The sequence below is a fragment of the Papio anubis genome, chromosome 20, assembly GCF_008728515.1.
Source record: "Papio anubis isolate 15944 chromosome 20, Panubis1.0, whole genome shotgun sequence".
Classification (NCBI taxonomy): domain Eukaryota; kingdom Metazoa; phylum Chordata; class Mammalia; order Primates; family Cercopithecidae; genus Papio; species Papio anubis.
In genome coordinates, this window is record NC_044995.1 from 45,774,202 (window position 1) to 45,799,873 (window position 25,672).

Below are 25,672 nucleotides of genomic sequence, written 5' to 3' on the forward strand. Positions count from 1 at the left end.
CCCATGGGGCCCCAGGCCGCTTAGCCGCGGGCTGCGGCCATCCCGGCCCGGCGGGGGCTGGGGCTGGGGAGTGCTGCCAGGTGCCCTGGACGGCCGGTGGCTCGGAGGGCGCGGGGCGCGGGGGCGCACGGACGGCACAAGCGGCCTCGGCGCCCAGCGCGGGGCTCCTGGGCGGCGGCGCGAGGGACCTGGGCGCTCGGAGCGGCTCCACGGCGCGCTCTCCCGCCGCCTCCGCCGCTCCCGCCGCGGACGGCTCGGCCGGCGCGGGGCCGGGGGCGGGGCCGGGGGCGGGGCTGGGGGCGGTGGCTCGGGTTTCCCTGGCCCTCCCCGCCCTCCCCGTCCCCGCCGGAGGGGGACCGGAGGAGCGCAGGTGGCAGAGGCGCGGGAACCAACCACAGAGCCTTTGCTGGGCAGCTTTCTCCCTCCGGCCCCGGGAACCCCGACGGCGCCCCTTTGGGAAAGCCGGGACCCCAGACACCCCCTCCGAAAGTGTCTAAGAGTCGCAGCTGTCCCGACGCCAGTGCCTGTGGCCCTCGGCGCCCCCTACATTCTATCGAGGATCTGACCTCTCTGCCAGACCTCCCAAACCGGTCCCATGTCCCCTTCCGGAGAACGAGGTGCCAAGAAGTCCCTTCACTAAGAAGCCCACAGAGAGCCCCCGAGTGGCGCCCCCCAACTAGCTGTTTCCCATCCTCATTCCGGGGATCCCCGACCGCTCCTCTTGCCTAAATCCGAAGCCCCAAGACGGACCCCCGATCCCTTCTGGCGAACTAAGACCCATGGCCCCCACCCCAACAGCTGTGGCCCCCGCATACAGCTCTCCCCACCCCACTGAGGATCAGGGTGTCCCCCTCCAATCTTGTCCCACGTCCTCCTTCCCCAGAAGCTGAAGAAGCCCCTTCCCAATAAAGCTCTTCCAGGGAACTGAGACGCAGTCTTCCCCTCAGACGGATGACAACACCCGCTGTCCTCAGCGCCCCCCATCAAGCAGCAAGTCCCCCCAGTGTGGCCTCAGAGCCCTGCAGGGGATTTCTCGCTCCTAGCTCCCGCCGGCGCCCCCTCCTGGCACTAAAGCTCGCGGGCCGGGGAACCCAAACCCACCCGGGCTCCTCCCCGACGGCTCCGCGCTCCCACAGCGCCCCCTGGCGGCACCGGGCTAACTCGGGGGGTGGGACTGAGATGGATGGGCGGGGCTGGGACTGCTGCGGCCGGGTTCCCGCCCCGCAGGGTGACCGAGAAACTCCCGCCCTGCAGACTCCTCCCCGCGCCGCCTGCGTTCTTGGGGCCCCGGTGCTCTGGTTTCTCGCTCCCGCCGCCTGGGTTCTTGGGGTCTCCTTCTCACTCCCGCCCTGGCTGCCTGCATTTTTCTGATTCCAGCAGCCTGGGGGTTCGCATGCAGATTAGGCCTTCCTAGAAGATCCCTAACGCCAACACATGCGCGTCCCCCCAAAAGGCCTGTACAACTTGCGGGGCTGCGCAGTGCGCGCGGTGATGGGGACACTCACGCAGCCTCGTCTCCTGCTGCACGCGGGCTGATGCACGCGGTGCTGCGCACGTGCGCGGGATGCGTGCTGGAATGTGAGTTTGTGGTTGGGGGGATGAGAGAACGGGCCTGTGTCAGAGAAGTGGCAGCCTGTTCCCAGATCTAGGACGGAAGATAACAGGGATCTGTGTTCTGTGTGGCCTTGGGCCTGCCCCCCTGTGCCTCAGTTTCCCCACTTGTAACAGGGTATTACTAGTAGCTCTTCGCTGCGTTCTAGTAAGGATTGAATGAGTGTGAATAAGCTTGTATAAGTAATGAGTAAATGTGAATAAGTGAGTAAGCCTGGCAAGTGGGGAATGATGTCCCAATGTCTGGGATTACGGGTGTTCCCAAATGTTCACTCCCAGGAACCCATTCACAGTGACACACAGACACCCTGACCTCAAAAACACACCCTCAAACCTTTGTTCCTGGTGGGGTCACACACCCTGCCATCTCTCTCTCTTTTTTTTTTTTTTTTTGAGGCGGAGTCTTGCTCTGTCGCCCAGGCTGGAGTGCAATGGCATAATCTTGGCTCACTGCAACCTTCGCCTCCCGGGTTCAAGCATTATCCTGCCTCAGCCTCCCAAGTAGCTGGGATTGCAGGCGCGCACCACCACGCCCAGGTAATTTTTGTATTTTTAGTAGAGAGGTTTCTCCATGTTGGTCAGGATGGTCTCGATCTCTCGACCTCGTGATCCGCCCGCCTCGGCCTCCCAAAGTGCTGGGATTAGAGGCGTGAGCCACCATGCCTGGCCTCTCTCTCCTTCTCACACAAACCTAGACGCCCTAGTGAGCACAGACATTCCCGCACAGTCACACCCTGCCCCACCCTCGGGTCCTCACACGCAGACACACGCTGACACAACCCCTCCACGGGTATCTCACAAGGACACGCGTACACTCTCCTGCGGGCGTCCTTCCTTACCCCACGCCCTTCTGAATGCACTCATGCCCATAGACCTGGGGTTCACTCAGCCCCTGACACACACACACAGACACATACTCTCTTAGCAGATCCTTACACACCCCCATGCTGCCTGGCACTGGTTAGCGCACATACACACACCCCGGGCCCCGTCTGGGAGGCACAGCTACCCCTGCACACACACAGCCGGGCCAGGAGCCCACCCCCACCCCAGCCCTCCATCATTAAGCTGTCACCAGCTGCCCCTCGGCTGCCTCCCGCTCACCCCACACCGCCTGTGCCCCCCTCCCCGCCGCGGCTAGGGGCCATGGGGGCGGGGGTCGAGCAGACACATGGAGAGCAGGACACACACACATGTGCCCACCATGTGGACGCTTGTAAAACGGTTGCCCTGGCAACAGCAACTTGAAAGACTTGGTTCTTCCTCTGGGATTGGGGGGAGACGCTAGGGGCGGGGCCAAGGTGGGGGCGGGGCCAAGGTGGGGGGCGGGGCGGGACACAGGAGGTGGGGACGCGAGGACCCACGCCCAGCTACACCCATTCCAGTCAGGGACACACAAGCTGAAACACCCACACACGTGGACAGAGACCCCGTCGTACCTGGGGACACGGAGACCCTGCCTTGCTCAGGGCCAGCCCCGTGTGGTGACACCAGAAACACAGTTCCTTTCATCCTAACACCCTCCCAAACCACCCGCACACTCTCTCTGTCACCGACCCACACACTATCTCACCCCTTGTGACAGGCGGTGACAGACACCCTATCACACTCGCTGACCCACACGGAAGCCAGGAACTGAGGTGCACAGAGACACACGGGGCACTCCAGGATTCCTCCACCCCCTATCCCAGAAAGGAACCCCAGGGACCAGGACTCTGCATTAAGAACACCCGTCCGTGAGCTAGGCATGGTGGCTCATGCCTGAAATCCCAGGGCTTTGGGAGGCTGAGGCAGGAGGATCAATGGAGGCCAGGAGTTCGAGACCAACCTGGGCAACATCCGGAGACCCCCGTCTTTACAAAATAATTTTTTTTTCATATTAGCCAGGCGTGGTGGTACACGCCTATATTTCCAGCTATTTGGGAGGCTGGGGCAGGAGGACCCCAACCCAGGAGGTCAAGGCTGCAGTGAGCTATGATGGTACCACTGCACTCCAGCATGGGTGACAGAGCGAGACCCTGTCCCCCCACAAAAAACTAAAAAACCAGTCCTCTGAATTCCATCCCTTTCCAAGAAATTGTCTGGGCTTGGCTGCCCGGGAGGCCAGGGAATTCAGAGGCTGGCTCTATTTGCAGGAAACACGGGTATTTACAATGCTTTATTTTTAAATCTTTTTTGTCCCAGGCTTGGGCTGCTGCAGGGCGGGCCGGATGTCGCCAAGTACTGAGCCTTTCTCTCTTCAAGTGCAGCCCATAGGCAGGATCTGTGGTCTTCCCAGAGCACAGATATGGGGAAACTGAGGCTCAGAGAGGAGCAGGAAGGCACCAACAGGCACTTGACCTTTTTCTTTCTTTCTTTCTTTCTGGAGACAGGGTCTCACTTTGTCACCCAGGCTGGAGTGCAGTGGCACCATCATAGCTCACTGCAGCCTCGACCTCCTGGGCTTAAGCGATCCTCCCACCTCAGCCTCCGTGTAGCTGGGACTACAGATGTGCACCACTGCATCCAGTTAATTTCTTAGTTTTTTAGAGAGATGGAGTCTTGTTGTGTTGCCCAGGTTGGTCTCCAACTCCTGAGCTGAAGCGATCCTCCCATCTCGGCCTCCCAAAGTGCCGGGATTACAGGCATGGGCCACCGTGTCTGGCCCAGGCACCTGACCTCTTTGACTGATTCAAGCCTGCTGGCATCAGGGTCAAGGCCGAGGCAGGGGTAGGACCATGCAGGGGTGGCTGAAAACCACACCCCAAAGCCTGCCTGCCCTTTCTGGTGTTTGCTTGGAAATTAGTTCCACTCGTTCGCTGTCTCCTCAAACATCTCCCCCAGGTAACTCCTGGCGACACTCACCCCCACCTCCGCCTGCTCTGTGCCCACTTGGTGGTTGTGAGACTCAGGGATCAGAGAGGTCAAGCCGCTAACCTAAGGTCACAAGTAAGGAAAAAGCTGCAAAGTGGGGTTGGATGACTGTACCATGCTCCACCCCTGTCCTCCCGGGGGCTGGCCCCCTGCCCTCCCCGGGAGGCCACTGCTCCCAAAGGGAGTGATCTGTTCTCGGGTGGAGACTCCAGGGCAGAGGTTCTGGGAGGCCGGGGGCCGCTGGCCAAGACTCAGACTTGGCTGCTGCAGAAGTTTCCATCTTAGCGCCAGGAGTTGGGCCAGGTTCTGGGGGTTTGGGCTGCATCTCGAGACCCCCAGGGACCAGTCCTGTGGGGGTGGAGGTGGCTGGATGCCCACTGTGTCCCCTGGCTGGAGCACTGGCCATCCTTGCACACTGAGCACCACCCCAGCCCCCATTGTGTTGGTGACTGAGCTCATGGGGCCTCAGTTTCCCCATCTGCCAAATGGCTCCCATGTTTGTTCTGTGTCCAGCACTGGGCACGCAATATGTCATCAGAGCCTTGAAGGTGGGTGCTGTCATTCTCCCGTGGAGAGGGAAAGGGACTTACCCAGGACAGTGGGGCAGCTCAGGACTCCCCCAAAACGATGCTTTGGGGCTACTGATTCAACAACGTCACTCTCACCCCAGCCCAGACCGTGCTGAGCCCACACAGAGGCCTCAGCTCAGGCAGGACACAGAGCTGGAGACACACTCCTGGGCAGGGGTCAGGCTGGCCTGGAGCAAGGTCCCCAGCAGCTGGGGGAGGAGCCCACCAGGCAGGGATGGGACCCTGAAGGCCTGTGGGCGGCAGGAAGGGGCCGGCCGGTTCCAGGTGAGGATGGTAAAAACAGGGCCAGCAGCTGTCCCCACAGGGCCGTTTACAGCCACAGGTCAAGGGTCCAGTCCCTGGGGGACTTAGGTCAGCAAGGTGGGAAAATCATCAGGCCAACCAAGGAGGCCAAGGCAGGGGAATGGGGACTGGGGAGCAAGCAAGGAGCTGGGCTGGGGTTGGGCGGTCTTGTGTGGTACACAGCAGCGGCTGAGCGGCTCTTCTCGAGAACTCACAGTGGCACCAACATTCATGCACAACCACACACAAACACACACACACACATAAACACACACACACATAAACACACACACACATAAACACACACACACACACACACACACACAGAGTCCTACACAAGCCACAGCCACCAAGGTATGTACACAATCCCTCATGCACCTTCATAACACAACAGACACACAGTCATGCAGACACACAATGGCACACACAGGCCTCCCCCAAGTCACGCATCCACCGCAGTCTGGCTCCCACACGCACACACACTCAGGGACACGCGCTCGCACCCGGCTCCCCCGCTCTCTACCACCTCCCACCCACCCGCCCGCCTTGCCATCTCGCGTCCTTGGCCCGGGCTGCCCTAATCCCGGGCTCCTGTCCTGAAGCCAGGAGATAAGGAGCAGCTGCAGCCACAGATAAAGGAGTCGCAGCCACAAATCCGGGGCAGCCGCGGCAGCGTCGGGCACTGAGCCCGGGGCCGCACCTGCCCTGCCGCTGCCACCCCCATCCGGCCTGGGCGAGAGGGCTGCAGAGAGGGCAAGAGGCGAACACAGAGTGGGGGAGAGACTGAGGAGCATGGAGGGAGGGGGAGCTAGAGAGAGGCAGAGATGCAGAGAAAAATTCGAGAGCGATTCGAGAAGGTCAGAGAAAGAAATACAGAAAGAACAAGAAATGTTCTCTGAGTTAGAAACAGGAAGAATAGGTTGGGCACAGTGGCTCATGTCTGTAATCCCAGCACTTTGAGAGACTGAGGTGGGAGGATTGCTTGAACCCAAGAGTCTGAGACCAGCCAGGACAGCATGATGAGACCCTATCTCTACAAAAAATACAGAAATTAGCCAGGCATGGTGGTGGGCGCCTGCGGTCCCAGCGACTCAGGAGGCTGAGGCAGGAGGATTACTTGAGCCCAGGAAGTTGAGACTGCATTGAGCCGAGATCATGCCACTGCACTCCAGCCTGGGTGGAAGAACAAGATCCTGTCTCTAAAAAGAAAGAGAGAAACAGTGGCCGGGCACGGTGGCTCACACCTGTAATCCTAGCACTTTAGGAGGCCGAGGTGGGTGGATCACTTGAGGTCAGGAGTTTGCGACCAGCCTGGCCAATTTGGTGAAACATCGTCTCTACTAAAACTACAAAAAGTAGCTGGGCGTGGTGGCGGGCACCTGTAAGCCTGGCTACTTAGAAGGCTGAGGCATGAGAATCGCTTAAACTTGGGAGGAGGTTGCAGTGAGCCAAGATCGCGCTACTGCACTCCAGCCTGGGTGACAGAGCGAGACTCCGTCTCGAAAAATAGTAAAAGGAAGGAAGGAAGAAAGGAAGGAAGGAAGGGAGGGAGGGAGGATAAAGGGGAGAGAGAGAGAAAAAGAGAGAGAGAGAGAAAGAACCAGCTGGTGACTGAACAAAAAACCACCAGTTGAGTCCGCAGGTCCTACTCCACCGCTACCTGGGTGCCTCAGTCTCCCTACCTGCTCAGGGGCCCCAAGACCACTGACCTCCATTCTCCTTTCTCCAGGTTAGTCAAGGACGGTCCAGGCCTGGTCCGGGATTGGGGTACATATTCCTCAATGTCCCCACACACTGTACAGTGACACCAATAGCTTGAGCCAGGGCCTTTGGGAAGCCCTCAGCCCCCTCCCCCAGCCTCAGAGAAGGTGGGATTCTCTAAAGCAGGCTCTGTCGCTTTGTGCCTCAGTTTCCCCCGTCATGGTAAGACGCATTCACTCAGCAAGTGTCCACGGAACACCGCTTGTGTACCAGACCCTGTGTTGGGCGCTGGGGACACAAAGTGACTAAGCTAAGCCCGTTTCCCACAGTCTCTGGGCTCATCATCCAGTGGGAAAGACGGGCACGTGGCCAGGCATCCCCAGTCCTGCCCGGCCCTGATCCGGGGCCATTCAGAAAGCTGCAGAGCCCAAGCCAGGTGTGGTGGCTCACGCCTGTAATCCCAGCACTTTGGGAGCCCGAGGCGGGTGGATCACTTAAGGCCAGGAGTTCGAGACCAGCCTGGCCAACATGGTGAAACCCCGTCTCTACTAAAAATACAAAAATTAGCTGGGTGTTGTGGCGCATGCCTGTAATTCCAGCTACTAGGGAAGCTGAGACAGGAGAATCACTTGAACCCAGTCGGCAGAGGTTGCAGTGAGCTGAGACTGCACCACCGCACTCCAGCCTGGGCAACAGAGTGAGACTCTGTCTAAAAAAAAAAGAAAGAAAGAAAGCCGCAGAGCCCAAAGTGGGCACTGAACCCACTCTGAGCAGGCGACAGTCAGGGAGGTGTTTTTTTTTGAGACAGAGTCTATCTCTGTCATTCAGACTGGAGTGCAGTGGCCCGATCTCAGCTCACTGCGGCCTCCACCTCCCAGGTTCAAGCGATCCTCATGCCTCAGCCTCCCAAGCAGCTGGGATTACAGGGGTGTGCCACCATGCTCGGCTAATTTTGGTCGTGTGTGTGTGTGTGTGTGTGTGTGTGTGTGTCTTTGAGATGGAGTCTTGCTCTGTTGCCCAGGCTGGAGGGCAGTGGCATGATCTTGGCTCACCACAACCTCTGCCTCCCAGGTTCTAGCGATTCTCCTGCCTCAGCCTCCCAAGTGGCTAGGACTACAGGTGCTCACCAACATGCCTGGCTAATTTTTGTATTTTTAGTAGGGACAGGGTTTCACTATGTTGGCCAGGCTGGTCTCGAACTCCTGATCTCGTGATCTGCCCGCCTTGGCCTCCCAAAGTGCTGGATGACAGGTTGAGCCACCACACCCAGCCTCCAACCCTTTTTTTTTTTTTTGAGAGGGAGTCTTGCTCTGTCACCCAGGCTGGAGTGCAATGGCGCAATCTCAACTCGCTGCAACCTCTGCCTCCTGGGTTCAAGCCATTCTCCTGCCTCAGCCTCCCGAGTAGCTAGGATTATAGGCACCCACCACCACGCCCAGCTAATTTTTGTATTTTTAGTAGAGACAGGGTTTTGCCATGTTGGCCAGGCTGGTCTCGAACTCCTGACCTCATGATCTGCTCACCTTGACCTCCCAAAGTGCTGGGATGACAGGCATGAACCACCGTGCCTGGCTCCAGCCTCCAACTCTTTCTGCTTGATTGCATGAGGCCAGAAGTTCAAGACCACCCCGGGCAACACAGCAAGATCTCATCTATAGGAAATATAGAAAATTTAGCCAAGCAAGGTGGCATGAGCCTGTAGTCCGAGTTACTTGGGAGGCTAAGACAGGAAGATCACTTAACCCTACGAGATCGAAGCTGCAGTGAGCTATGATCCTGCCACTGCACTCCAGCCGGGGCCCTGTCTCTGAAGAAAAAAAAAAAGAAGAAGAAGAAAAAGAAGGCTTAGAACGGGGCCTAGTACACAAAGTGTTCAATAATTGTTCAGCTACTGGTAAACAATATTATACCACTATAATAATATAATAATGGCCAGGCGCGGTGAGCTCCGCGCCTGTAATCCCAGCTGGGGAGGCGGCCGGGCAGATCACGAGGTCAGGAGTTGGGGACAAGCCTGGCCAGCATGGTGAAACTCCTGTCTCACCTAAAATACAAAATTAGCCAAGCATGGTGCAGCTTCGCGTGCCTGTAGTCTCAGCTATTAGGGAGGCTGAGGCAGGAGAATTAGCGACCAGGCAGGCAGAGAGGTTGCAGTGAGCGGTCGAGACCCTGCACACCAGCCTAGGTGACAGAGTGAGACTCTGTCTCAAAAATAATGACAACAATATAATAATAATAATAAATGATAATATATAATAGTAAACAGTTGATGTTATTTTATTCATATTAATATCATACTTGGCAATGGCCAATCCACAGCCCTCCTCCTACAGGAAGCCTTCTGGGATTGCCTTACACTGAGGAGGTGGAGTTATCACAGGGCACAGCCAGGCAGCCCTGGGAGATCTCTTCTTCAAGGCTGAGGCCCAGAGAAAGGAGGCCACGTTCCTGAGGTTGCCTTTTGTGGGCCTCAGTTTCTTCCATCTGACAATTGTCTCTTCAAAGCTATCTGGGGGAGTGGTGACATGATGAGAAAGAAAAGTGGGAGAACCTCAGAGGGGAATGGATGGGCACCCCTGGAGGGAGGAGTACCCATCCCTGGATGGTGGACAAGCCCAGATAGACAAGAAGTCTCACCCCAGTCAGGCGTGGTGACTCACATCTGTAATCCCAGCACTTTGGGAGGTCAAGGTAGGCGGATCGCCTGAGGTCAGGAGTTCGAGATCAGCCTGGCCAACATGGCAAAACCCTGTCTCTACTAAAAATACAAAAATTAGCTGGGCGTGGTGGTGGGTGCCTATAATCCTAGCTACTCGGGAGGCTGAGGCAGGAGAATGGCTTGAACCCAGGAGGCAGAGGTTGCAGCGAGTTGAGATTGCGCCATTGCACTCCAGCCTGGGTGACAAGAGCGAGACTTAATCTAAAAAAAAAAAAAAAAGTCTCACCCTGACTACTTTGGTTTCTTCTGGTTTTATTGATTTATTTTTAATTTTTATTTTATATATACTTTTTTTTTTTTGAGATAGGATCTCACTTTGTTGTCCAAGCTGGAGTGCAGTGGCACGATCTCAGCTCACTGCAACCTCCGCCTCTGGGGTTCAAGTGATTCTCATGCCTCAGCCACTCCAGTAGCTGGGATTACAGGCACCCACCACCATACCTGGCTAATTTTTGTGTAGTTTTAGTAGAGACAGGGTTTCAACATGTTGCCCAGGCTGGTCTTGAACTTCTGGCCTCAAATGACTCAACCGCCTCGGTTTCCCTAAGTACTGGGACTACATGAGCCACCGCACCTAGCCATTTATTTATTTTTAGAGATGGGGTCTCACTCTGTTGACCAGGCTGGAGTGCAGTGGCACGATCATAGCTCACTGCAGCATCGACCTCCCAGTCTCAAGCAATCCTCCTGCCTCAGCCTCCCGAGTAGATGGATCCACAGATGTGTGCCACGATGCCCAGCTAGTTTTTCAATTTTTTTCCAGAGAAGAGGTCTCCTCTCTAAGTGGCCAAGGCTGCTGGTCCGGAACGCCTGGCCTCAAGCGATCCTCCTGTCTCCAGAGGGCTAGGATTACAGCATTAAGCCAAGGTGCCCGGCCTTTTCCAGTTTTAGATTCCCAGGTTCCACCGTTTTGTTCCCAGATTGTCCTACAGAGGGCAGCCGAGGCCAGAGATGGAAGACAAAATGCTCGCTCTCCCCTCCACTTTCTCCCAGGTCTTAGAAAAGCAGGTTCCAAGCCAGTTGTGGCCTCGGGCAAATCCCTTCCCTCTTTGGGCCTCAGTTTCCCCATCTTTTTTTTTTTTTTTTTTGAGACAGAGTCTCTCTGTGTCACCAGGCTGGAGTGTAGTCGCGCAATCTTGGCTCACTGCAAGTTCCACCTCCCGTGTTCAAGTGATTCTCCTGCCTCAGCCTCGCAAGTAGCTGGGATTACAGGCGTGTGCCACCAAGCCCGGCTAATTTTTGTATTTTTAGTAGAGAGGGGGTTTCACCATATTGGCCAGGATGGTCTTGATCTCTTGACCTCGTGATCCGCCTGCCTTGCCCTCCCAAAGTGCTGGGATTACAGGCGTGAGCCACCACGCCCGGCCTAAGGGAGATACTTTTATCTGCCCCATTTTATTGATGAGGTGTCTGGGGTGTGAGAAAGGCTAAATGAGATGCCCAATGGTTCCAGCTGGTAAGTGGAGGGGCAGGGATTCAAACCTGGTTGAGTCCAGAGCCCTGAATTTCCTGTGCACACCAAACCTTCTCCAGGAATAGGGAGTTTAGGGGGCACAATTGGGCTTGGTGGGGACTCCGGCAAATGCTGAGTAGATACAGCTTTCCTTGGCGCACAGCCTTCTGTGGCTCTCATTTCACTCACATATGATGAAAGCCCAAGTCCTTCTCGAAGCTCACTGAGTCCTGCAAAACCCTCACCTTTTCACCTCCCTTCCCTGCTTCCTCCTTCTCTCCCCCTTGGACTGTCTGCTCCAACCACATGGGCCTCCTCAATGTTCCTCCAACATGCCAGGACTTTTCCTCCTGCCTCAGGGCCTTTGCACTGGCTGTTCCCTCCACCTGGGACACTTTCCCTCTAATATCCCTACAACTCTCTCCCGCAGCTCTTCCAAATACTCTCAAACATGACCTTCCCCAGGAAGCCTTCCCTGGCCGGCCTATTAACAACTGTAACTGCAGCAGTGACCTATAATTGCACCACTGTATTCCAGCCTGGGCAACAGAGCAAGATTCTGTCTCAAAAAATAAATAAATCTATTTTTTAAATAAGTAAATAAATAAATTTAAATAAATAAACTCTGTCTCTCAAAAACAATTAAAATTTAGCTGGGGAGAGTGACTCACGCCTGTAATCCCTGCATTTTGGGAGGCCAAGGCAGGTGCATCACTTGAGGCCAGGAGTTTAAGACCAGCCTGCCCAACATGATGAAACCCCATCTGTACTAAAAACACAAAACTTAGCCAGGCATGGTAGTGGGTGTCTGTAATCCCAGCTACCTGGGAGGCTGAGGCAGGAGAATCGCTTGAACCGGAAAGGTGGAGGTTGCAAACAGCCGAGATCGCGCCACTGCACTCCATCCTGTGCGACAGAGCCAGACTTCCTCTTACAAAAAAAAAAAAAGAAAGGCCGGGCACAGTGGCTCATGCCTGTAATCCCAGCACTTTGGGAGACCGAGGCGGGCGGATCACGAGGTCAGGAGCTCAAGAACATCCTGGCTAACACGGTGAAACCCCGTCTCTACTAAAAATACAAAAAAATTAGCCGGGCGTGGGGGCGGGCGCCTGTAGTCCCACCTACTTGGGAGGCTGAGGCAGGAGAATGGCGTGAACCCGGGAGGCGGAGCTGTGCGACAGAGCCGAGACTTCCTCTTACAAAAAAAAAAAAAAACAACCCAACAGCCAAGGGTAGAATTCCAAATCCACCTTACTGCTTTATTACCTCCTCTTTTACGGTTTAATTTACTTATGTACAGTTGACTCTCGAACAACTCGGGTTTGAACTGCATCCAACCACTTATAAGTAGTCTTTAAAAAAATGAAATACAGTTGGCCATCCGTATCCGCGGGTTCTTTAACCCCTACCAAATGCGGAGGCGGGATGGGAAACCTGCGGATACAAAGGGCGAATTTTTCCTATACAGGGATTCCGTTGGGCGACTGGGGAACTTGAGTATACGCGGATTTTGGTATGAGCGGTCTTGGAACCAATCCCCCAAATTCCGAGGAGTATTATGTTTTTTGTCTGTGTTTCCGACTCCCAAGTGAGCTCTGAAAAGCAATGATTTCTCCGTTTTGTTTACTACCACACCCCCAGCATCTACCACAGCATCTGGCATACAGACGCTCAACTAATTATTTGTTGAAACTAATGTCCTGCATAAAAGTAGTGTAATTTACTTTTTTTTGTTCTTGTTTTTTTGAGATGGAGTCTTGCTTTGTCGCCCAGGCTGGAGTGAAGTGGCCCGATCTTGGCTCACCGTAACCTCCTCCTCCCGGGTTCAAGCAATTCTCCTGCCTCAGCCTCCTGAGTAGCTGGGATTACAGGCGCCCACTACCACGCCTGGCTAATTTTTGTATTTTTAGTAGAGATGGGGTTTTGCCATGTTGTCCAGGCTGGTCTCGAACTCCTGACCTCAGGTGATCTGCCTTCCTCCGCCTCCCAAATTGCTGGGATTACAGGCGTGAGCCACCGCATCCGGCTTTATTTATTTATTTGGAGGCAGAGTCTCGCTCTGTCACTCAAGCTGGAGTGCAATGGTGTGATTTCAGCTCACTGCAACCTCCACCTCCCTGGTTCAAGCGATTTTCCTGCCTCAGCCTCCCAAGTAGCTGGGATGACAGGCATGTGCCACCACGCCCAGATAATTTTTTATATTTTTAGTAGAGATGGGGTTTCACCACGTTGTCTAGGCTGGTCTCAAACTCCTGACCTCAGGTGATTCGCCCGCCTCGGCCTCCCAAAGTGCTGGGATTACAGGTGTGAGCCACCGTGCCCGACCCCTAATTTACATTTTTAAAAACCCTAGTAGGGGCTGGGAACCATGGCTCACGCCTGTAATCCCAATGCTTGGGAGGCCAAAGTGGGAGAATCGCTTGAGCCCAAGAGTTCGAGATGAGCCTGGGCAACCTGGTGAAACGTCGTCTCTACAGAAAATTTAAAAATTAGCCAGGCCTATTGGTGCATGTCTGTAGACGCAGCTACTCGGGAGGCTGAAGTGGGAGGATCGCTTGAGCCCAGGAAGAGGCTGCAGTGAGTCGTGATCGTACCACTGCACTCCAGCCTGGGCGACAGAACGAGACCGTTTCAAACAGAATAAAGACAAAACCCCCACAACACCCTAACAAGTACGCTCCGCGAGTCCAGAAGCTGATTGCAATTCAGTTTGCAAGCGGCCAGGCTCTAGTTTATATAGGATCTGAGGCTCCACCCATGTACAGGCACCCCGCCCCCGCGTTGCGTCACGGGCGCGCAATGGCGTCATTGGAACGACATGAGCATGCGCACTTCCCCAGCAAAGCAGGGAAGACACGCGTGACCCGGAAGGCCTTCCCGCCACACTCCGGAACGGGCGTGAGGGGTGCCGATGGCGGAGGGAACGGCGGAGGCCCCTCTAGAGAACGGTGGTGGCGGCGACTCAGGAGCCGGAGCGTTGGAACGGGGAGTGGCGCCCATTAAGCCTCAGTGAGTCGCCGGGGCAGGAGGGAAGTTCAAGGGCCCTTTCCGGCACCCATAGCGTGGCCCAAGCTGTGCATGCCGGGAAATTAGGCAGCGGCTAAGGGCGAGAAGCCATCGGTTCTTCATTCCGGGCCGTTCTTCCGCCTGCAGTGTGGTCAGCGGAGGTATCTGAGATCGTGCACGTTGGGGACCGTCACATGCGCGAAGGACACCACGTGCATGCTAGGGCAGGTGGGATTTGAGGCCAGGCCCGCGGTGCATACTGGGGACTGTAGTCCCTGCATATGGACATACGGCGCATGTGCCCCGCCGGTTTGGAGTGCCGTGGGGCGTGCTGGGGCTTGCGGTGTTTGAAGGGCCGAAAGGCGTGCAGGGAAATGTGGCGGCTTAGACTCCGCTTCAAGGCATGCTGGGAATTGTAGTTTTTCTTAGCCTAACATGCGCAGGGACGTTCTTGACTGAACCTGATAATAGTTTCGCGCAACACTTTGGACAGTGAGGACCCAGGGACGAAATAGATCTTTTTTGAGGCCCTGAGGGGCTCCCAGGCTGGGAGCTGGCTAGTTCTTAAGTAGTGAGCTCCCCATCAGCAGAAGGATTTAAGCACCGGCAAGTGTTTCTAGCCTCCCTTCGCTAGTGTTTATTGACTCTACGTTTAGAGGGTTTTCCTTTCCCTGTCTGTCGGCAGATACCTCACCACCAAGGAGCAGTTTCACCAATTCCTGGAAGCCAAAGGGCAGGAGACGCCTTGCCGGGAAACCGAGGTAGGAGACTCAGCTGGCAATGACCTGGCTGAGCCTGAGGCTAAGCGGATCCGACTGGAGGATGGACAGACGGAGGACGGGCAGACGGAGGAGGCAGCAGAGCCCAGGGAGCAGCCGCAGACTCAGAAGAGGGCCCGGGGACAAAACAAGGGCCGGCCTCATGTGAAGCCCACACACTACGACAAGAACAGGCTGTGCCCCTCCCTGATCCAGGCGAGTGCGGCCACGTGAGCATCCCTGCCGGGTGTTTCCTGGCGGTGGGGAATTGTTAGAAAGCTCCTGGGCCTTCAGCAGTGAGCAGTGAGCTTGCTCTGATGCCATTCCGTCTTCATCCTCCTCCGGATATATTGTGGGGCTTGTCATTGTTCTTATTGTACCAATGGAGAGGCAGAGGCACAGTGAGGTGCCTGACTTGCTCAGGGACACAGAGCCAGGAGGGGTGACCTAGAGTTTGAATCCCTGACTGCTGGGCTGCCCCGGGGTCTCCCTGTCCTCCCTCACTCCTTCCCTGTTTCCCCGCAGGAGTCGGCTGCTAAGTGTTTCTTCGGCGATCGCTGCCGCTTCCTGCACGACGTGCGGCGCTACCTGGAGACTAAGCCGGCCGACCTGGGCCCCCGCTGTGTGCTCTTCCAGACCTTCGGCCGGTGCCCCTACGGCGTGACCTGCCGCTTCGCTGGGGCCCATTTGGGGCCCGAGGGACAGAACCTGGTGCAGGAGGAGTTGGCGGCCCGCGGGGCCCAGCCCCCACCCGTGCGCAACGGCCTGGACAAAGCCCTGCAGCAGCAGCTACGGAAGCGCGAGGTCCGCTTCGAGCGAGCTGAGCAGGCCCTGCGCCGGTTCAGCCAGGGCCAGCCGCCGGGCTCCACACCTGCTGCTGCTGTACCCGAGGGCACGGCAGCCGAGGGTGCTCCCAGGCAGGACAACTGTGGCGCCCAGCAGGTCCCCACAGGGCTGGGCACTAGCACCCCTCCTAGCAGCCCCGTGCGGACCTGCGGGCCCCTGACGGATGAAGACGTGGTCAGGCTGCGGCCCTGTGAGAAGAAGCGGGTACGTGTTGAGAGCAATGTCAGTAGCAGACCTGTCCATCAGGTGTGCATCTATTAGGCACCAGCTGTGACCACGTTCCTGTTCTAGCTCCCTGGGAGTCAGAGGCTGTGCCTTGAAGGAGCTCCCAGCTGAGTCTCCCTCTCTGTGCTCTGTCCTGGGCCCAGCCTTCAGGAGGTCCCACTCTGGTGGTGACAGAAAGAGCTGGACAGGGCCGGGCGCGGTGGCTCACGCTTGTAATCCCAACACTTTGGGAGGCTGAGGCAGGCAGATTATTTGAGATCGGGAGTTCAAGACCAGCCTAGCCATCATGGTGAAACCTTGTCTCTACTAAAAATACAAAAATTAGCCGGGCATAGTGGCGGGAGCCTGTAATTCAAGCTACTCAGGAGGCTGAAGCAGGAGAATCGCTTGAACCCAGGAGGCGGATGTTGCATTGAGCCAAGATTGTGCCACTGCACTCCAGCCTGGGCGACAGAGCAAGACTGCATCTGGGGGGAAAAAAAAAAAAGCTGGGCACACTCTCAGTCCCACAGGGTCACGGTTGGGCAGCAGGGGACAATATGGAAGGCTTCCTGGAGGAGGGGGCATTGCAGCTGGGTTTGGATGGTTAAGTAGAAGCTTTCCAGTGGAGGAGACAATGAGGAAAAGAACATTCCTGATCAAGGGATTGATTGGCACATGCAGAGGCCCAGAAAAGGAGGCAGGCCATTGGGGCCAGGGCCAAGTGTGTCCTAGACTGTGGGGAGAAGGGAGGTCCAGGGCCTCAGCAGCTGGGGTGGAGGCCCAAGCTTCACTTGTATTTTTTTTCCCTCTAGCTGGACATCCGTGGCAAACTTTACCTGGCCCCCCTCACCACGGTAGGACCTGGGTCAGGTGGCTGCTGGGGTGGCAGGGTGGCTTAGTAGTAACCATTTCAGCTGGGGCTCAGTGTCTCCGCACCTGCTGGATTGTAGGGCTGGGGCGCATATTCAGGATCCGGCTGTGTGTGTGTCTGTGTGTGTGTCTGTGTGCGTAGTGTGGTGTGTGTGTGTGTATGCATGTGTGTGTATGTATGCATGTGTATGTGTGTGTTTGTATGTATGCGTATGTGTGTGTCAGTGCATAGTGTGTGTGTATGCATGTGTTTGTATGTATGCGTGTGTATGTGTGTGTCTGTGTGTGTGGCATAGTGTGTGTGTCTGTGTGCATAGTGTCTGTGTGTTGTTTGTATGTATGTGTGTGTATGTGTGTGTCTGTGCATAGTGTGTGTGCATGTGTGTTTGTATGTATGCCGTGTGTGTGTGTGTGTCTGTGTGCAGTGTGTGTGTGTATGTGTGTGTGTTTGTATGTATGCGTGTGTATGTGTGTCTGTGTGTGCATAGTGTGTATGTGTATTTGTATGTATGCGTGTGTGTGTGTGTGTGTGCATAGTGTGTGTGTGTATGTGTGTTTGTATGCATGTGTATGCGTGTGTGTGTCTGTGTGCATAGTGTGTGTGTATGGTGTGTGTTTGTATGTATGCGTGTGTATGTGTGTCTGTGTGTGTGCATAGTGTGTGTGTATGTGTGTGTGTGTTTGTATGTGTGTGTCTGTGTGCATAGTGTGTGTGTTTGTATGTATGCATGTGTATGTGTTTGTGTGCATTGTGTGTGTATGTTTGTGTGTGTATGTGTGTGTCTGTGTGTGTGTGCAGTATGTGTGTATGTATGCATGTGTATGTGTATGTCTGTGTGTGTGCATTGTGTGTGTGTTTGTATGCGTGTGTCTGTGTGTGTGTGTGCATAGTGTGTGTGTATGCGTGTGTGTATGTATGTGTGTGTGTGTATGTGTGTCTGTGTGCATAGTGCGTGTGGGGGGGGTCTGTGTGTGTATGCATGTGTGCGTGTGTCTGTGTGTCTGTGTGTGTTTGGTGTGTGGTGTGTGTGTGTGCGTGTGTGCATGAGCATATGTGTCTCCTGCTCCCTCCTCAGTGTGGGAACCTGCCCTTCCGACGGATCTGCAAGCGCTTCGGGGCGGACGTGACATGACGGAGAGATGGCCGTCTGCACCAACCTGCTGCAGGGCCAGATGTCCGAGTGGGCCCTGCTCAAAGCCACCGAGTCACGAGACATCTTTGGTCGGAGTCACTACCATGAGGGAGGGAGAGCGGAGGGGCCCTCGGCTGCGCTGTCTCAGAGCCAGGTTCCAGGTCTGCCCTGGTTGCCTCCTCGACCCCCTGGCCTCAGCTGTGGAATGGGGGAATGGGGGTGGTTCCCTGATCCACCTCTGGGGACCGATGACCGTGGCCGGGGACCAGTGGCTTACAGACAGACAGCTGCTTCCAGGGGAGGGAGGCTGCGCGCTGGTAAGGAGCCCCCCAGTGGGAAGGGAACAGCCAAGTGGGGACAGATGAGACTCTCCCCTCACCCCCCGTTCTGCCGCTGCCCTGCCTACCTACCACCACAGTTGGAGAGCCTTCCCACAAACTTTTTCATGACCAAGTCGCCCGAGGCTGCTGGCAGAACCTTGCCCGCACCGTGGAGGTGGACTTTGTGGACATCGACGTCGGCTGCCCCATCGACCTCGTGTACAAGAAGGTAGTGGCCCCGGACGTGTGCCTTGGTTTCCCCATCTGGGCAGGGGCCTCTGGAGCCCGGCCCGGTGATGTAGTAGGTGGTTAAGTCCATTCCATTCATGCCAGCCCCTAGAACCCCCTTTCTCTTGTTATTTATCTCTCTATTAAAGGCTCTCCCCATTTTTAAGTGCAAAGTCACTGTGCCAGATCCACTACCTACCTCTTTATGCCATGAGCCACTCCACCATTCCATAGTCCATTCCATGCCTGCATTTCCGTGCCCTTCCATCCCATTAAGCTCCCATTTTCTTTCCCCCCCAAACTCCACCACACCTCCACCATCTCCACCACCTCCACCACCTCCCACCACCTCCCATGCCTCCCACCATCTCCCATTCCGGCCACCCTCCATCCATCCATCCATCCATTCCTCCATCCACCTCCATCACCCTCCATCTCCATTACCATCGCAGATCCGCCATATCATGAGTCATCGCATCGCCGTCTCTGTAAAGCATCCCGCAGTCATCCGCCGCATCATATGCGTTCATTATCATCACCGCTTATCCGGATCAATGCCGTCACATATCACGCCGTCCGCCATCCCATGGACTCTTAAATCCCGCTTAATCCGCCATATCCGCCGTCACTGCCACTTATCCACGCTTGTTGGTCCTGACCTTCTGCGTTCAGATCGCCATCCACCGTCTGCTTCATGGATTATGCGCTGAATGGGATCCCTTTGAAGGTCCAGGAGGAAGTGATGTGAACCTGGCACAGCCTGCTGCCAGACTCTGGGGGACTGGGGTGTGTGGCACTGGAATCACACCTGGTGGGTCTTGGGGCCCTCTCGGGCATCAGGGTCGGGGGTGGGCCAGGTCCCTTCCCTAGCGGCTCCTCTCCTCCCATCCCTCCCTCTTCACCTCTGCACCTCCCTCTGTCTCCGCCTCTGTCTCTCTCTGTCCCTCTCAGCCTGGCTCTCTCGGTCTCTTTCTCTCTGCGTCTCACTCTCTGCCTCCTACCCTGCGTGGCGGCTTCTCCCCCAGCTCCACGGCCGCTCTCGGGAGCAGCGCTACACCAAGCTAGCCGACTGGCAGTACATCGAGGAGTGCGTGGAGGCCGCCAGCCCCATGCCCCTGTTCGGTGGGTGCTCCGGGAAGCCACCTCCCTCTCCCCTGCCACCCTCGGTCACTCTGGGCTGTTCACCTTCCCACCTGGGACCCCCTCCTACCACCCTGATGGGAGCCACTGGGTCAGCCAAAACTGAAGGGCTGGTGGGGAGACCCCCAGGGTCCCACCTGCCCGTGTCTCCCTGAGACCCCAACCTCTGTCTTCTCAGGAAATGGGGACATCTTGTCATTTGAGGATGCCAACCGCGCCATGCAGACTGGTGTTGCCGGGATCATGATTGCCCGGTGAGTGCCCAGAGATGTTACAGAGATACAGCTCCAGCTTAATGCACAGCAGCAGTGCCCCAAACCCGACACGCCGTCACCCACCCCTGCTCTGTGGCGGGCTGTTGGTCCCAAGTTGGGAGGGGCAGAGAGCGATGTTAGGAGCTGCAGCTGTGTTGCGGCAGAGAGGACTGAAAATTGCTGCTGCCATGGGATCTGATTATGGTGGGTTGAAAGTCCTGGGCTTTGGCCAGGTGTGCTGGCTCACCCCTGTAATCCCAGCACTTTGGGAAGCCAAGGCAGGCCGATCATTTGAGGTCAGAAGTTCAAGACCAGCCTGGCCAACGTGGTGAAACCCCATCTCTACTAAAAATACAAAAATTAGCCAGGTGTGGTAGTGCACGCCTGTAATCCCAACTACTAGGGAGATTGAGGCAGAATTGCTTAAATCTGGGAGATGGAGGTTGTACAGTGAGCCGAGATCTTATCACTGCACTCCAGCCTGGGCAACAGAGCCAGACTCTGTCTAAAAAAAAAAGAAAAGAAGAAAAGAAAGTCCTGGGCTTTGAAGGTTGTGTGCACACAGCCGGGAGGCTTACTAGGCTTAGTAGGTTTCGTGGTCTGGGCTCCGGCTCAGGCCAGGCCATGGAAGCAGGGGCCACACGATCCCAGGCAGGCTGGTGTCTGAGCCCACTGATCATCGCCCGTCCCACAGTGGCGCCCTGCTCAAGCCGTGGCTGTTCACGGAGATCAAGGAGCAGCGGCACTGGGACATCTCGTCGTCCGAGCGCCTGGACATCCTGCGGGACTTTACCAACTACGGCTTGGAGCACTGGGGCTCGGACACGCAGGGTGTGGAGAAGACCCGACGCTTCCTGCTTGAGTGGCTGTCCTTCCTGTGCCGGTGGGCACCGGGGCTGGCTGGGGTGGGCGGCGCATGGGCCGCGGCTGGCTAGGGCTGACTCAAGCCTGTTCTGCTGCCTGCCCACCTACCTGCAGGTACGTGCCCGTGGGGCTGCTGGAACGGCTCCCACAGAGGATCAACGAGCGGCCGCCCTACTACCTGGGCCGCGACTACCTGGAGACGCTGATGGCCAGCCAGAAGGCCGCCGACTGGATCCGCATCAGGTGCCTGGGTGGGCTGGAGGTGCAGGGCTGGAGTCGGGGCCCTGGGTCATGGAGGGTGCTTTGCAGGCCCTGGGCCTGACCTTGCTTTCCACCTGCCCTCCCACAGTGAGATGCTCCTTGGACCAGTGCCCCCCAACTTCGTCTTCTTGCCGAAGCACAAGGCTAACGCATATAAGTAGCCTCAGGCTTTCCCAGGGGCACCGTGGGGCGAGGAGAGTACAATAAATTTTATTCTTTTAAAATCCAGGCCTTTCTGTGACCCTGAAGCAGCCCCTCCTTGGCCCCCATCTTCCCCAAACCTCTTGACCGCCTCCATGGGCCCTGCCCCAAGCTGGGTGCTGCTCGTGCCCAGAGAGGCCTTGACCCCCAAGAAGGTAGCAGGTGCAAGACCCGGGAACCCTCAGCCTGCATGCCCGTGGAGATCAGGGCAGCCTGTCTGGAGGAGGCAGCCTCGAAGCTGTTAGGGGGTGTTGCTGGAAGAGGCAAAGGCCTGGCCCAGAGTCCTCCCTCCCCTGGTGATGACCGTCTCTGCCGCCGTCTGCCCCTGCCCACCCCTGACACCCAGAACCCCAACCAGTGGGCGGGCTGCAGGCTGGAACCCGCTGCCCCGAGTAACCGGGCAAACAGAACCCCGCCGAGCTCTCAGCCTCTTCTCTGGTTGGGCCGCCCGTGCTCCTCCTGCCGCCCTCCTGGCCTGTCTGGGCTGGGCCCCCCATCGCCCCATGCAGCACCCCAAACCCTTCTATGCCCCTGCAGCTCCCCAGGAAGGTCTCAGCCCCCAGAGTCTGGAGGGGGCCGAGGCACTGGGCAGCCAGCCCGCTCCCACCTGCACCGAGCCGCCTCCCGCCGTGGGTACGATCGGGTGGGCAGGGGCACCTGTTAGGGAGGGCTCAGGGGCCCACCCGCCTAAGGGCCCCACCCACCCGGGCACCTTTGTCCACAGGCTCCTTGAACCTCTACCATCCCCCAGACCCAGAGAAAGAGGTGTTTCCGGCCCCTCCAGCAGGTACCGGCCTCCCCTGAACCCTTGATGAGGCTGGGAGTGGGTTTGAGTGCAGGCCCATCTTGCCCCTGCCCTGTCCCTAGGTGGGGGCCTGAAGGCATGGCCTCTGCTCCCCTGCTTCACACAGGTCCCCCAGATGAGCCCCAAAGACGAGCTCTGTGTTATCCATCACCCAGCCAGGGCCCCAAAGCAATACCTATGTCGTCCCCCAAAGGGGCCCCCCAATGGCAAGGTTCTCGTGGCATCCCCCAGACAGGCCCCCAGGCTTGAGCTGGGCCCATCAGGCAGCGGCTGCTCTCAGGCCACCTGCCTGCCGCCCACAGGTTTCCAGATGGCCCCATGCGGGTGCCTCTTCGACCCCCGCATCTATCGGATTGAGTGGACCACCCCTGACCTGGGTCAGTCGGCCCTGTACAAGCTGGCGGCAAGCAGCGGGGGGCCAGTGGGGGGCCCCTCTGCCCCCGGCAGCTACCTCCTGGAGCCGCAGCCCTACCTCAAGGCCCCGGGGCTGCCCCCATACCCCCACTACCAACCGGCACCGGGGGGGCCGCAGTTCCTCTTGCCCTACTTCCCGCCTGAGGGCCCCGGGCCAGAGGCTCTGGGCTTTGTGGGGGACGCGGGACCTGCCGCCTTCATGGAGCTGCCCCTACCACCACTCGAGGAAGGCCCGGCCCCACCACCCCCTCCACCTCCTAAGGAGAACAAGCCACCCCCTGTACTCATCACGCTGCCTGCAGAGCCCACACTGCCCCCGGACGCCTACAGCCACCTCCAGGGCCACCTCGGCCACTTCCCTGGGCCCGAACCCCTGGCCTTCCCCGCCAAGGAGCTACAGGGCAGCGGGGCCCGACCTGGGGTGCCCCTGTACCCACCAGGCCTCAGCGAGCTCAAGGTGGCTGAGGCCAAGGAGGGGGCCCTGCTGGGGGCAGGCGAGGCCAAGGCCCCCGAGACGGCCAGAGCTTTGGCACTGCCTGACAAGGTTCTGCTGGAGGACGCCATGAAGCTCTTCGACTGCCTGCCAGGCGCCACTGAGCCCGAGGGTGCCCTGTGCGAGGTCCCTGGGCCGGCCCTGCCTGACAGCAGTGGTGGGAACCCAGCCGATGACATCCGGTCGCTGCGCCTGCCTGAGGAGCTGCTGTCCTTCGACTACAGCGTGCCTGAGATCCTGGACACCGTGTCCAACGTCGACTACTTCTTCAACTTCAAGGCGCTCGACGAGGAGCAGCCGCCCCACCCGGGGCCCCCTGCCGCCAACACCCCAGCCCCTAGTCTGCCCAGCAAGAGAAAGGCCTCAACGGCCAAGAAGGGAAAGCCGGGAGGGAAGGCCAAGCAGCCGGCAGGCCCAGCCAGCGCCACTTCCCCGGGGCCCAGGCAGGACCTGGGAGCCACCCCCCATTAAAGCACATTTGACCTTTCAGCTCCATGTCCACGTGGTGGCCTTGGGGATGGGGAAGGGGCTGGAGGTGCACACCTGGCCCCTCACCCTGTCATCCCGCGGACTGGCAAGGCAGTGCCTCTGGCCTCACAGTGAGGCCTCCAGAGCTTAGCAGGGGAACCCCGGAATGACAGGACACCCTAAACCCCTTGAGTCCCAGCCCTGGAAGATCAGACTCCACTGGCAGAGGCAGGGGCCTCCTGGGGCATGGGGTAGCTGACCTCCAGACTCGACGCGTTCTAAGGATTTTCACCCCTTTGGTGGGGAAAAGCAAGGCTGCCCAGAGAGGGGCAGGAACTTCCCCGGAGACACACAGCTATCAGGGCAGGGCTTGAGGAGCAGCCTCCAGATCTCCACCCAGCCGCCTCCTGTCCCCAGGAAGCCACAGTCACTGCAGGGAGGGCGGGAAGGGCCATGCTCTTGTTCAGACAGACAGGTGGGTGCAGGGGCTTGACCTGATGGTGTGAGGGTGGGGGCTGGGGCAGGGATGGGGAGACTGCCCACGCGTGAAGGAGTGGGGAGCACACAGCACCCAGGGGACCTGGCATGTGCACCCGAGATGGAGACAGGAGACAGCACCTGGAGCCCAGGAGAGGGTCAGGGGCCCCAGCGGGCCACACTTTTGGGTCCAGGGTGGCAGGGACAGCCCCGCTACTGGTTACAAAACGGGATGGGCCCAGCCTCGGAAGAACCACCTCTGGGAGCTGGTTCCTGTCACCGCTCACCCACATCAGGGTCTCGAGAGCCCTCTTGCGGGTCCAGGCAGTGGCCACCTGTACCCTCCTCGCCTGAAACATTCATGGTGGTCCTGGGAGAGGCTGACCCCGTTGCCCTAGGGACACATAAGGAAACAGGAGGCTGAGTGCCGTCCAGCACCTCCTGGGATGAGGACACCCCTCTGGGATGGGAACCTTCAGCCTACCCCTTCCCCAGGCTACGGGCTGGATCTCCTGGGCCTCCGGAGTCTGCTGGGGGAGCCCCTGGGAGGCTCACCTAGAGTCCAGGAGGCTGGTGGGTGTTTGGAGGCAGAGCAGAGACCATGGTCCCCGCTCTGTGCAGGGCACTGGGCCTCCTGCTCTCTGGAGCTACTCTCCCAGAAACCCTTATTCAAAAAACTCAGGAGGAGGCCAGGTGCAGTGGCAAACGCCTGTAATCTCAGCACTTTGGGAAGCCGAGGCGGGCAGATCACTTGAGGTCAGGAGTTCGAGAGCAGCTTGGCCAAAATGATGAAACCCCATCTCTACTGAAAATACAAAAATTGGCCGGGCGCGGTGGTTCACATCTGTAATCCCAGTACTTTGGGAGGCCGAGGCAGGAGGATCACAAGGTCAGGAGATCAAGACCATCCTGGTGAACACGGTGAAACCCCGTCTCTACTAAAAACACAAAAAAATTAGCCGGGTGTGGTGGCAGGTGCCTGTAGTCCCAGCTATTCGGGAGGCTGAGGCAGGAGAACAGCGTGAACCTGGGAGGCGGAGGTTGCAGTGAGCCGAGATCACACCACTGCACTCCAGCCTGGGCGACAGAGTGAGATTCCGTCTCAAAAAAAAAAGAAAAGGAAAGAAAATACAAAAATTACCTGGGTATGGTGGTGGGCACCTGTAATCCCAGCTACTCAGGAGACTGTGGCACGAGAATTGCTTGAGCCGGGGAGGCAAAGGTTGCAGTGAGCCGAGATGGTGCCACTGCTCCACCCTGGGTGACAGAGCAAGACTCCATCTCAAAAAACAGAAACAACTCAGGATAGTGTCTTGGGGCTGTGCAGCTGCGGCTGTCAAGGCAGGGTCTCACTGTCCCAGGGACTGTGCCATGTGCCCTCCTGGCATCTGCAGTGATCCCCATTCATCCCTGTTTCCCCCTTGGGACACAGGCTGGGAGAGACTCCAAACCCACTTTGTTTTTTTGAGACAGAGTTTCACTCTTGTCCACGCTGGAGTGCAATGGCACGATCTTGGCTCACTGTAACCTCCGCCTCCCGAGTTCAAGTGACTCCTGCCTCAGCCTCCCGAGTAGCTGTTTTTAGCTGTATTTTTAGTAGAGATGGGATTTCACCATGTTGGTCAGGCTGGTCTCGATCTTCTAACCTCAAGGGATCTGCCTGCCTCAGCCTCCCAAAGTGCTGGGATGACAGGCGTGAACCACTGCACCTGGCCCCA

General features: G+C 57.5%; 2 protein-coding genes across 2 annotated transcripts; both read left to right on the top strand.

Moving 5' to 3' along the window:
- Nucleotides 1-13,743: 13,743 nt before the first annotated feature.
- DUS3L (dihydrouridine synthase 3 like) lies at nucleotides 13,744-21,324 on the top strand. Its single transcript, XM_031660085.1, is given in 12 exon segments — nucleotides 13,744-14,218; nucleotides 14,901-15,189; nucleotides 15,499-16,023; nucleotides 16,839-16,880; nucleotides 17,973-18,026; nucleotides 18,028-18,124; nucleotides 18,454-18,578; nucleotides 19,435-19,699; nucleotides 19,896-19,971; nucleotides 20,666-20,854; nucleotides 20,950-21,078; nucleotides 21,185-21,324. Coding segments are annotated over 12 exon segments (1,962 nt in total). The 5' UTR covers nucleotides 13,744-14,120; the 3' UTR covers nucleotides 21,258-21,324.
- Nucleotides 21,325-21,435: 111 nt separating this feature from the next.
- Nucleotides 21,436-23,498, top strand: PRR22 (proline rich 22). The gene is made up of 3 exons (XM_003914728.5): nucleotides 21,436-21,930; nucleotides 22,022-22,084; nucleotides 22,405-23,498. The coding sequence occupies exons 1-3, from the start codon at nucleotides 21,597-21,599 to the stop codon at nucleotides 23,478-23,480; spliced, it is 1,473 nt and encodes a 490-aa protein (XP_003914777.4). The 5' UTR covers nucleotides 21,436-21,596; the 3' UTR covers nucleotides 23,481-23,498.
- Nucleotides 23,499-25,672: the final 2,174 nt, after the last annotated feature.